This window comes from Cavia porcellus, unplaced genomic scaffold (genome assembly GCF_034190915.1).
Source record: "Cavia porcellus strain 051 isolate PalLab524CR breed Dunkin Hartley unplaced genomic scaffold, mCavPor4.1 scaffold_23, whole genome shotgun sequence".
Classification (NCBI taxonomy): domain Eukaryota; kingdom Metazoa; phylum Chordata; class Mammalia; order Rodentia; family Caviidae; genus Cavia; species Cavia porcellus.
The window spans coordinates 52,181,635-52,195,134 of NW_026947506.1; the positions used below are offsets into that span (position 1 = coordinate 52,181,635).

A 13,500-nucleotide genomic window follows, 5' to 3' on the forward strand; every position below is an offset into this window, starting at 1 on the left:
GGGTGGAACCCGAGTTGTGATTGGCTGCTGGTAACCAGGTAACCACAGGATGCATTCCAGTTGGCTGGTGCCAGCCAGGTGCTTTCAGTTAGTAGGAGGTGGCTGAAGGAAGGAAAGCACTGACCTAAACTCTGGCAGTGGCTTTGCTTCTCAGCACTTTTGGGATCTCTACCCTTTCTGGATGACGGAGGACGAATCATCTTAGCGGTGTTGGGAAAAGGTGGTCAAGGGTGGGGCCTGCCTGCTGGACAGAGATGAAAGTGAAGGGACAGCAGGAGAGCCCTTCTCTGCATTGTTGAGCTGGTCAATTGGGGGCTGAGTAAAGGTGCAGTGACACCCTATGGGGAACATTCTGACCTGTTGCGTGGCCCCCAATTGTGGCCAGCGCAAACGCAAAGGGTCAGTGGAGTCAGACTGCGATTCTGAGGTCTATGGAGATGCGGGGCCACAAGTAACTGCTCCCCGCAAGACCAAGAAGTTTTCAAAGGGAGCCAGGGATGGCCACCACCGGGAATATATCCATTACTGGAAGATGCCCAAAGGTAGGCAGGGGCAGACTTGGGGACACTGTCTGGCCTTAGGTGAAGCTTTCACACCCTTGGTGGCTTTGAATACTTTCTTTCAAGAGTTGGCTTTATTGGGGCTGGGCACTGATGGCAAGGATTTCACTCCAACCGTGCCTTGCTTTCCTACACTTATTTCTGTTCTGTCCTGTGAGGCCACTGTCTTTCCATCCCCTATCAACCAAGTTCTTGGCCCTACTCACTCCTCAATCCTATTATGGACCCTTTCTGTTAGTAGCACTCTCTCTTGTCCTGTGGAACTTTATTAGGACTTTTTAGTATATTCATTCCCTTTTCTTAGAGTTCAGATACGTTTACATTTACCTCTCCTTACCTAGATTGCTGCCAAAGTCAATGAGACAAGTAAGACCTGATTCTTACTTTGCTTACACCAGTGAAGGCAAGGATACTCTAGCAGTTCAGACCCAAACACTTGAGGATTTCCTGTGGAAATTCAAGTAGAAGTTGTCATAGGGGTTTACATGATACCCTGACATTAGGTCTATAGAAGCTGTTTCATCCTTCCAACTGAAATTTGAGTCCAGAAAAAAAATTGATGTAAGGGAACTTTAAATAACTAACACTCATGAGATCATGAGATGTTGCTCCAAAATTCTGAGACAAAACATGAACTTGGGGTTTAGTTAGGAAAGTAAAGCCATAGGAATTAATGTATCACACCCTGCCAGCTCTGGAATGTCAGTTACTCCTTATGCCTTCTCCTATCCTGCCCTACCTGCCAGTACAATACTTCACAACTGCTAAGACTGTCGAAGTGAAAGGATTCTGCTAGAGGAAAGAGATGAAATCTTTGATTTTTACCCCCAAGAATTTTAAAATGATCAATGTTGGTGAAAATATTGTGAGTTACAAGTTGGTTCCCTAATGAAGACTGTCCTTGTTTATTTTTCCTTTTTCAAGTGCTAGGAATTTAAACCAAAGCATTTGTAACTTGCTCTATTCCTAACCCTGTATTGTTTTAAAACAAGTGTATTTTGGGACAAGATCTCTCTATATCACTAAGTTCCCCAGGCTGGACTTCACCTTAGAATCATCCTACATGCTCATCAAAGACAGCTCTACTTAGAGGGTAACACTAAGTCTTTGAAGTGGAAAAAATTGTGTCAGAAAGATATGAGTCCCAAATGGCAGAGTTTATTTCATTACTATATAGGAAATGTCTCATAGTTTGTTCTTCATTTTAACTTTAGTTGGACTCTTAGTCACTTTGTTAAGACTAAGTATGCCCAAAGCCGGGCATGGTGGCTCATGCTTGTAATCCCAATACTCGGGAGGCTGAGGCAGGAGGATCCATGTGAGTTCCAGATCAGCCTGGGCTACAAAGTGAACTCAAGGACAGCTTGAAATGTATAGCATGAGACCCTGTCTCAAACAACACAAAAGAAAAACAGAAGACTAAGTAAGCCCAATATACATGCCTTTGTAACATTTTGGAACTATAACACTCATTAAAGGATGAATACATGTACAAGTTACACCTTTAAATGCAAAGCACATAAGTATTTATGAAAACTTACACTGTACTTGATGGTATAAAGTAACATTATGACTGATTTTACCAAAAAAATTAAAATGTAATGTATTGCAAATATGTACTAATGAAAAAGGAAGAGTATCAATAGGACCTTTGTATAGTTCTTCATGATTTACATGTTCTCCTTTGCTATACATCACACTTGACCCTTCCTAATACAAAGAAAACTCTGTACATTCTCTGTATTGTAGATTAAGAAACAAAGTTAGGAAATGACTGAGTGCTTCTAGCTACCTCCTAGTTCAGATAGACATGGATATGGTACATATGCCAAATTCAATCTTTGCAGGGGAAAGAAAACTTTCCAGAATGCATCTTATATTGTATTCATAATGTAGACCTGTCTCTTAGACCTTACTCTCATCGTACTTAGTTTCATTTAGGTTTTGCAAAACTCAGAGACAACAGTTACATTTCTGTGTCATTTGTGTACATTCATCTTAATGGATAAGAACAAAAGTAAAGTTTAAAACAATAGCCTAAATTTTCTTCTGAAGTCAAAGTGCTTGTTCTAGGAACTCAGTTGAAGGTGAGAATGCTGTGAATATTAGGGGAAGCTGGCAAGAGGGCAGGGGAGGGTAGGAGAATGATAAGCAGCACTGAGTCTGAAATACTGAAAAATACTTTGAGCATAAAGCCTGTTGTATGGTATTTGTTTAAATTTCCTTTCTATTTGTGTTTTATAATTGAATGCTTAGGGTCAGGGAAATGGCTCACTAAGGCACTTGTGTAGCATGCAGAGAGCACAGCTGGATCCTCAGAAGTGCAAGAAGGGTAGTGTTTTGGCACTGTGTACAGTGACCAAAATCCTGGGTTATTTGACTTCAGTTTGCATAGATAGGAACAGCACCAGATCCGACAACAAATGTAAAAGATAGGTACACTGGAAATCTGCTTTTTATCTTTATTTCAGGTAATTTCATATCAATTTCCCTGTTAAAGTTCAAAATGCCGACTAAATTTTTTTTAATTAAATTAAACAGTTTTATGGATGGGTTTTTTTTTTGTTCGCTTGTCAATTATTTGAGAATAACATTTCTTCAAGTCATTTAAGAACCTAGTGTAGATCTCAGCTATACGCAAAATGATCTTTGTATTACTTTACATTTAGCAAGTTAAGTTGACCTATCACATATTCACAGATACCTTATGATTTGGCAAACCTTTAAAATGTAATCACATACAATTCCATTAAATGTTAGTTTCTGGGGACACAGATAAAAATATTTTGGTTAATCATGACTTATACTGTCTTATTATAAAATTCAAATGGTATATTTTGTCTTATAATTTGAGTCTATAGGATGAATTATTTTCTAGGGAAAGCATTTCAGTATTAAATATTCCCATGGCAAAATAAAGTTAACTTTTATTTTTTCATCAGCATTAGAATCACTCTTCTGGACACTTGTCATTCTTTATGGCCTATTTCACACCTACATCTGAATAGCTATATTCTAAGACACCTACGACTTAATGATCTTAAGTGACAAAGCAAGAAACAGCGTTAGAAGAAATCTTAGAAGAAATGGTAAAGCTTGGAAAAAATATCTAGTTTTGAGGACACTGAAACAAATGTCTATTGAAGAGCCTATCAGTGTTCAGTACAGAGCAGATAGTGCTGTACAGACAGCCCCATCCTAACCCTAATCCTTATAGTCTGGAGGGGACAATGATAGACAGTATTTGTATAATTTAAAAGTCAGGTGGCAAGGTGAGGAGACAAAGTGAAATTGGATAGTAGTTGTGGTGGGAGGCCACTTTTTACCAGGGCAATGGAAGATGCCTGTTTTATTTAAATGATATCTAAGCAGCCCTAAGTGTGAGAATGACCTGAGTTGGGCAATGCTTCCATGGAGAGGGATAGCCCCCTCTTTTTTGATATCCTTAAATGGGAACAAATTCAGTAGACGAAGACATAAAACATGAGGGCAGCTTCAGGACAGCAAACGACATCACAAGAAGAACTTGTGGTTCAAAGTCTTTATATGCCTAATGGGGTTTGACAAAGACTATTACGGACTTTAGTTGTCACAGGAAACCACAGGAAGATTATTGGCATAGGAAGCTCTCTTTTTTGTTGTTGTTGTTGTTATACAAATAATTATTTTGTTTATTTAAAAGGAAAAGAGAAAACACAAACAAAAAAGTGGTATAAGTTTACAAGTAATACAGAACTACAAATCAAAATACGAAATCACCAGTTAGCAGATTACACATTATCATGTTAGAGATAGTTGCTCAAGTCACAGTCAAGGCCCTCAAAGTGGACATTCAAACAGAGAGACTGCAAACAGTTGTGTTCAATGATTCAACCAAAAACATTAATATGGTCAACTATTTAACACTCCTAAACACACTTGCAGTTGTATACTTTAGAGCACTTTTTTCCCCCTCTCTTTTTACAACAAAATTTAATGTTTTGGGTTTTATTACTCCTTAGCTCTTATTACTTTTATTTTTTGGAAGAGAATAAAGTCAAATATGGCAAGACAAAGCTGTCAGTCAAAACCAACGATAGACATAGTACATGATGTAAAAACAGAGTACAAGGTTATCAACAATGGTTACCATAATGCTTCTTAAAAAATTGTCTATCTCCTTAGGTATTATAAAGCTGAACAAAGCAGTACAGAACAAGAACAATAAAACTTAACATTGTAAACTTTACAGGACTTCCAAAGGAGATAGTAGTGAGAACAGAATCGGCATCTTAGTGAATCTTATTCCCTTCAAAGTAGTTGCCTATACCCTCAAACTATACTATCATACAGAACGGAGCAGAGTCTAATCAGTCAAAACAAGATAGTGGCAGTATTACAGGACTTCAAATCCAGTTAATAGAAAATCAATAAAGTTACTATTATATATCCTGCTAATTTTAACTTATCCTCATAATTTAAAAAATCATACAAAATAACTAAATAATTTTTCAATGAATAAGGGAGAGATTGAGATAAAAGAGGACATAACAACATAATAATACAGGTCAAATCATAACTGTTTCAGCAACCTACTGCTTCACCATCAAATAACCCGACTTAATAGTAGTTACCATAGTGTGTCTTTTTCCTTGAAATATTATAACTTTATATACTATAGAGGAAGCTCTCTTTTAAAGAAAAATAGCAAACTACCTGTAAATTCAGATATAAGATGTGTAGAAATGGACTTTAAAATATGACATACGTGTTGCCTTAAAGCTACCTTGTTTTCTCATCCAACTCCCAGAGTATTAAAATATTTAAGCTAGTCATGTAATAATAAAGAAGTGATCATTTACAACAATTCAAAGAAATTCAGCAAAGCATTCCTAAGTAATACATAAGTAGAAAGAGGATTAATACAATATACGAATGTCACATCTCAGTCCCAATCAGTAAAACACGGACTGAGGATTAAACAGTTAGGGAAGGACTGAAAATGGATGGAGAAGCTGATTCAGAGTGCAGATCAGCAGAAACTACAACAGAGAAGTCAGGTGGGAGTGAGCACTGAGCAGCAGTATGCAGGAGCCCTGCTTCCTGTGATGTACCCTCTGATCAGCACAACCAGCTCCAGGCAGTGGAATGTGGATGCCAACAAAACCAACATGCTGCATAGAAATTATGAATCTACAATTGTTGTGTTTTGGATCTTAAAATGAATATAATTCATAGCAAAAGAATATAGGACTGGCCAGTGATTTATCTCAGTGGTATAAGCACCTGCCTTGCAAGCACATGGTCATGAGTTCATGGTTTGGTTCCTGGGTACCAAAAGAAAAAAATAAAAGATTAATAGATCAACTGGGTAAATGCTGCAACCTTCAAATCAGCAAGTACACAGCAGTTGGCACAGAAACTGTGAATATCTTCTATTTAAATGGTATTTATTGAAATCAGTGTCTTTTTCTAGTTCTGCTTTATTCCTGCACTGTTGATCATTGTTTTTTCTCTTTATTATTTGGATGAGAAACATTAATTCTTGACAGTTTCCAGTTTTATTACTCCTTAGCTCTTATTACTTTTAATTTTTGGAAGAGGATAAAGTCAAATATGGCAAGACAATGGTGCATAATTTTAATATTTTAGTAGTGCATTTCATATATTCCAAGTCACATGTGCGACTTTCTGTTTTTAATAGTTCTTCAATTGAGATGGATGTCTCCATTGATAGTATCTCAGACATTAACAAAAGCAATATTACATATCAGTTATGTTTTATAGATTTATTTCTCTCACAGATGTTCACATGTAGACTTGAGTTAAATTTTTAAAACTGTATTTCACCTATAACAAACCACTGTGCTGTGAAGTTTAAATTTGAAACTCGTAATATAAAATTGGTGGATATTCGAAAAGAGTTTTAATCATAATCTCTAGTTATAGTTTGAAATATTTGTATATATTTCTAAAAATCTTTAAAGCATTTGTATAAGTTTCACGGTACTCAAAGTTTGCATTTTCTTGACATCTGTTTTAAGTTGTATGTACGCAGGTGTGTGTGTCTGTGTGTGTCTCTGTATGTGTGTTTACGGTCCCGAATGATTTGCTTTATCTCTGGTAGTTACACAATCATGATAATGAAAGAAGAGCAATGTGATATGGTTAGTGTCCCTTTTGGCTCTTGGAAATAGTTAATAGACAGTAGAGTATTCATACAGTTCTTATCAGTTTACTTTCTAGTAACATAAATGTCTATTGGATAAAATGGCAACACATGATGTTTACTATTAGCAGAAAGAGCAAGCAGTATACTATAGAAAACTGTGGTGGGCACACGATAAACTAGTACTTCCTGAAAACTGTGCAATGACAATGTTCAAAGTAATGGATACATTGCCTAACATACATAAAACTGATGTGAAAATAACCAGTGTGAAAATTCCAATACTAAGCATGGGACAGTAGTCAAACTGTCATCAGATATTTGTAAATTAAAGGCACAGTAATGTTTCTCGTGCACATTCACAGGATTTTAACAAAACAAATCTGGGCTTGGAGTTCAAACCATATCATTGGTACTACCGGACCCTAAAGTGCCCTTATGCCTTTTCAAAAGCAATTAGCTCTGTACATTCAACTAAGAAATCCACTCCTTTTTGTGTATTCCCTGCATCTTTTAAAATCTTTCCTAATTAGAAAAAGATGATTTCTTTTAAAATACTATCTAGAAAAAAAGAAAATACTATGTACATGAATATTTTTCTCATAATAAATTCAAATTTTATGAGTGACTAAATCTTCAACCAATAAGAGATTGGCTACATAAAGTACACAATACCTTGCTGCATTGTTATGGTATCAAAAGAGCAAATATTCTCAAAGGGCTGATCATTTTGTGGTAATAAAATATGCAATGAATTGTATATTGATGTTATTTTTTCTCTTTTAATTGTTCTGGAGATCAAATCCAGACCTCTGTGCTTGCAAGGTATGTTTTTCACAACTGAGTTATGTTTCTGAGCCCAAGAGCTATTTGTAAAACATGCATAATCAAAGCAACTAAAACAAATGGGGAGGGTATGTTGATAATTTTTAAACACAGTAGTTTGGCATTTACAAATTGCTGTTCATAATATCTGTTAAATGAGTCAATGACTCTTGTAGGTCCCCACCTTGAGTGTGATCATCAATAGAGCTGATTAACAAGCACCCTTAAAAATTACAAATTAAAGAAAATCTATTCCAAAAATAGACTTGCATAACCAGGTAGTTCATACAGGTTGATCATGTACAACTAGACCCAGGAAGTAACCCTTCTCAAAAGCCCATGTCAGTTCTCCTTCCCTCTGTCCATCTCTTCTGCCAAACATTTACTATTCCTGATGGCAGAGGTCACCACTAGCAGCTGCCAGTTAGCTAGATAACAGTCCTAGTGTCTTTCTCCTCTGGTTGTTGGGAGGACTCAAGAGAGTTGTGATGCACTGACCAACCCTGCCTCATATGCCTATTCTATTGCTCTAGAGAGGGTGCAAGCCTTTCCCTTGGGCTGGTTTCTTTTATTTTTGCACATTCTCTTTATTTTAAATACCAAACTTCTTGAATTTTGTCTTCAGATACATAGTCTTGGAGACAAAGACAGAGGCAGAGAAATAGAGAAAGACAGAGAGAGAGAGACAGAGTGTGTGTGTGGGGGGGTTTAAAATGATTCATCTGATTTTGATACTTAGTTTTTCTGGACTACATTCAAAACCTGTCATTACAAAGGTGCCAATACCTAATATAGCTCTTTCTATTACTTATTTTTAATAGTAAAAATTTCTATGAATTATATTTAGAAATTCAAATGTGCTCCTATTGGTTTTTAGTAGGACGTGGTAGTAAAGTTCTCAGAAGCTTTACAATACAGATGGCCATGTAAGTCTGTACCTGTCACCTTGTGCATAAAGTGATTTTATTTTTCCACATAATGAAGATTGTCACATCTTCTAAATGACATGCAAAAATTCATGTATTCTTTAGGAGTTCTTATATAAGAATTATTTTACTAAACTTGATTGAGGAATTACCTTGAAGAATAAAGAATCGTTTTAATAAGTTACTAGTGATGTCATTGTACCTTTAAAATCAATTATTCAAATTATTGTTAAATCAGAAAGATCAATATTATATTTATATCCAAAATTCTAACCATAGTACTCAGAAGGGGTAAAAGTAGTATTCAAAAGAAGGTAAATTTGTGAAGTGCTGAGTTAGACAGTAGTCACTAACAGACTGAAGATTTTTTTAATATATCAGTGCCCATTTTGAATTTTGCAAGGCCAAGGATATAGAGAAGAGTGTGACTGGACCACTAAACACTCTAAAGTAGAATAATTAATAATGTGTGCTTAAGGAAATATTGCTTAACCACTAGTTTATTTGAATATTGGTACAGTTTGTTACAAAACTGTTTAAGTAGCCTGAGATTTTTGAGGACAGTCACAGCATACCCCATAATGAAGTTTATTATTTCTTATAATAGCAAATTATATATTATTGAAGTTGAAGACTCTGTTTTCTAGTATCTTCTAAAGAGAAGACTTTCCCAATCTAGTTCTAAGGTGGAAATCTGGGCAGAAAGAAGAATCAAAAATCTATATACATGGACAAGTTTCTTAAAAAACAGTTTTTCTCAGGAAGGTGATTACAGATTAGCACATTGGATTTTAATCCTAGATCTTCCATCATTTATAGTCTCCTAAAAGCACAGCTATCAAAATCAGTTGGTTTGTTGAATGCAGCTAGAAATAGCCATGTGATTCATGGTCTAAAGAATTTTGATGTTTTTAAATATTTGTCACATTGAACTGGTATCTAACAGTGCATCCACGATGCGAGAGCAAGTGTTTGTTACTCAAAACCGTTCCTGAAATATGCCAGTAATACCAGCAGAGAAGGCCATCGTAGGCCATATATTCATCTTAAAGTGCACTTGGTTCATGGAAAAGCTACATTACATTATTTAGGTAAAATTTTAGAATAATAAGTCTAAGATATAGCCTGTTTTATTCTGTATGTGAAAAGGGATTCTACAATTTTACAGTTCTCTGGGAGAATCCTTATATTGTTCCCTTCATCTTATTTCATTCACATTCATAACTAAAAACATTTTACAATGCTGTTAACATGATTTAAAGGTATTGGGAAGCTGTTTTCAAAACTATCTACATTTCTACGGAATGAATTCATGACATTTTTTTCTTTTTCTCTGTAGAAGGAGCTTCAAAATTAAACCCTTCTGATGATCCAAAAATAGGCACAATTTTCCTGAGCAAATCTCAAACATATGGTAAGACTACGTTTCCCCATCAATGATAAGGCTGAAAACTATTGTCATTTTATGTGGTTCATACATTATACAAATATTTACAAGAACTTACGTATTGGATTCAGTTTTTCAATTTTTTAAATGTGCATTTTACTTTTAATATCTGATTATATATTTTCTTTTAATGTCACTCTAAACTTGAGAGCTTGTCTACTCTCTGTTAAAACATTTTGCTGCCTCTGTATCACTACAGCAGACCACATGATTAAGGAAGGGGTCATGGATTTAAACTTATTTTTCTGTATTATTTTGTTCTTTCCCCTTGCTCCCAGGAAATGTTTTAAGGAGAAATAATAAAACTTAGTTTACACTTAGATTATCTTGTCATCATATTTTAAAAATCATAGATCCAGATATGCAGATAGGTATATATGTGGATATAGCCAACGAGTCATACTGAGTCATCCCTTCGATCTCACTGTTACAGGGCTATAATCCAGTGAGCCTACCTCACACCAGATTTAGGACTTATGGTATTCTCAGAAATTTTGAGTTAGCAAAAATGTTTTTATTCTATGAAGAAAATCTGTGTAAACATACTCTGACATTTCCTAAGGGATAAGGCAATGTGTGCAACTACTGTAATTCATTGTGTCCTGCTTACTCCAGAGTGAGGATCAGATTTGCCGGACTTTGTGAAACCTAACTTCTCTTCTTCATGTTTGGATAAATTGCCATTGTCATTGTTGTTGCTGTCGTTTTATTGTGTTGTTAAAGGTCTGATATATAATAAAATTTTCCAGTTGATTACAAGAGTAAGAATTTAAGGAATGAAACCCCTGTAATACTTGGAAAAATACAGCACAATGAAAAATGGGGATTGTTATCTACATTTCCACTTCTGTACAATTTTCTTTTTGAGCTGGTCATTTCTGGTTAGCATTGCTATGTTTTTCCATTTCTTCAGGAGATATATGTGCCTCTCACATGTAGAGTGTGGGATAAAATACAAACAGATCAGCACTCCTCTCTTCAGGGGAAAGGAATATGCAGGTGTCTAGCTTTAGAGGAAACAGGATGGGAAATGCTGCGGTGGCCCATGTAACTCTGGAGTGTTTGCTTTATGTATTTCATTAGGCCAGAATGAATTGTGTGCTATTGAGAGGGTGTTCAGTTAGGTTAGCACATTCATTTCAAGGTCGATATTTCAGGTGGATTAATTTACAGTTGTCTAAAGAATCACTAATATTTTTAGTAACATCTGCATTAACTTAGTAGGTTATGAATTCTAGAGCAGAAAGAGAATAGTGAGTGCCTAACCAGAAACTTGTTCATAGAGCCGTCTGCTATTAGATATTTGTAATTAAGCTATAAAGCAATATACAATTACAAAGTACTGGGTATTTACTCAGGAAAGTCTGGTAAAAGGAGAGACATGAAATAAGTTGACTTTTTTCTATTAGCTAATGTTGATCTAGGATCCAGTTTTACAATTTTCTTTCATGTAAGGACAGTCTGTCATTTTTTAGGGTAAACAGAAGGTATAAATAAATATTTGGTTCTTTATCAAACTTGTCTTGGCAGATAATTGCCTCATTTTGGTACCCAGTTCTAACTCACTACCTTGTGGTGCCAGGGAGGCACTGTGCCACTGAGCTATATTCCCAGCACTAGATGATTTACTTTTAAAAGTAAAATATTCATTTTGTATATTCTGTATATTTATAATCCATCAGATATTTTGTAGCCAGTTCAATGTACTTTTCTAAGGCATATGTATTACAATAGTTTAACTAGGTTTATTTGTTTTTCTTATTCTTAGTGCATGACCAGAGGAACAACACCCATCTCAAGCATGTAAGTAAATCGTTGATAAGAAATTGAGTAAATCTAATTGTTTCTGCCATGATTTCTAAACAAATACAATGAGGAGCCAGTCTGTTACCATAGACTTCCTTTTCTGCATTTTTCAGGTATCTTGTATTTTCCTGAGATGTTTTAAATTTACTTCACAAAGTCTTTGAGTTAGTAATTTCCATTTTTAAGGGTTTCTGATATTTAAGTTCCATTGTGGTAATATGGGCACAGTGTTAAAGGTTTGTATGAGATATTTGGCTTTAATTGTTAATCTTTTTAAAAATCAAAATAAACTATTTAACACATCAGTCTTTAGCACTGTCCGTTGTTTTTCCATCATAACAGGTGAATGCTTAGCTTCCTCTTTCTGCCTTGACTTTATTCTCCCCAATTTCCTTCAGATGCATCATACAGTTTTATTTTTATTTTTTACATTTATTTAGATCATATATTTTAAACTAAATAACTAATTATCATTTATGACTACTGTTTACTGCTAGGTTATGTAATAACAGTCACACTGTTCTGCCTCTTTGTACAATTTAATTCTTTGTCTAAAGTATTTCTGAAATGTACACAGCTCTGCACTGCTGCTGGATGATCCCTAAGGAGCATTAGTTCACAAAAGCAAGTCAGATAAGTAACCGAGGGCTCTTTCTGTTTTCGCGTTCTTCCTCTTTGAGGGAGGTCAATTTTCTATTCTTAATGGGACAGTTTTCCTAACAACAATCCCACAATGCTGTAACATTAGTCACATGCCTGCCAGGACATTGTTCACATTCGAACACAACCTTGCTTCCGTTTTCTCCCAGAGACCGCCCTCACAGGCTTTCCTACCTGAGAGGGACAGGCTTGTCCTTAGGCCTGCTGCTTCACTTTCCCTGGAATAGCTCCTTGAAGTCTGTCTTCCACAGGGCTCTGTGCGTGTGTCCTCACTGTCCGAGATTCTTTTGTTTCCTCTGTCTTGTGCTCCCCTGTTCTACTGGAAAACTTTCTCCTGTGAAAGGGCATGTGGATAATTTTAAGGAGCCAGACTGTAAAGGAAAATATAGTTGCTAATAAAACCTAGATTTGCAGGTTGATGCCAGTTTTCACAAAGCTCTTCTCATTTCTAGTGTTGCTCTTAACTCCGTTGTCCCCATATTATATACCTCATAAATAACCAGCTATAGCCACTCCCCCTTCTCTGGAAGCTTTTAAAGGCTTCTCTATCTTAGGGATGCTGAAAGAACACAAGGCTTTGTTATTGACTTTTTCATCTCATTGGAGTGGTCTTTAAAGTCTGAAAACTCCCTCTTCTTTTAAAGTCCTTGATATTTTCTCTAGTTTTTCTTATACTTTGTTTATTCAAATATTGTGTTTTTCAGACTCGTACTTCTTCACTAAGGTCAAATTTCCATCCTCTTTCCATTTTCTACTTTTTCCTTTGCCTCTGATTAAACATTAGTTATTCCTTAAATTGAAATTTTTCAACCTGGTATTGAAATACTTTTAAACTTCTAATTTGCTCCTGAATTTCTAGCACTCCCACAAATTCCTTTGTTCCTGTTACAATGATCTCTCTTGTCAGAGGATTCCCTGAAATACATCGGTGACCCTGGCATTCCCTGGACTGAAATATTGTATGTGAGCAAAACTTTCATTTAACTAGTGGGCACCACAGTGAGACTTTGGCAGTGAAATCAGGTTTTCCTTCACAGGGCTTTGGGCAACGACTAGGGGCCAAATCTCTTGGACAGCCTGATATCAGAGAAAACCTCCTCACCCTCTACCTGAGGAATACAATCAAAG

The 13,500-nt window shown here is 35.8% G+C and overlaps 1 protein-coding gene across 1 annotated transcript in view; it reads left to right on the forward strand.

Moving 5' to 3' along the window:
• Window positions 1–340: 340 nt before the first annotated feature.
• Window positions 341–13,500, forward strand: part of LOC134472296 (cyclin-Y-like protein 1) — a 33,950-nt gene continuing 20,790 nt past the window's right edge. Inside the window, exons 1-3 of the mRNA XM_063233621.1 lie at window positions 341–542; window positions 9,799–9,873; window positions 11,675–11,709. Of these exons, the coding sequence (XP_063089691.1) occupies window positions 341–542; window positions 9,799–9,873; window positions 11,675–11,709 (312 nt within the window). The remainder of the gene's footprint in view (window positions 543–9,798; window positions 9,874–11,674; window positions 11,710–13,500) is intronic.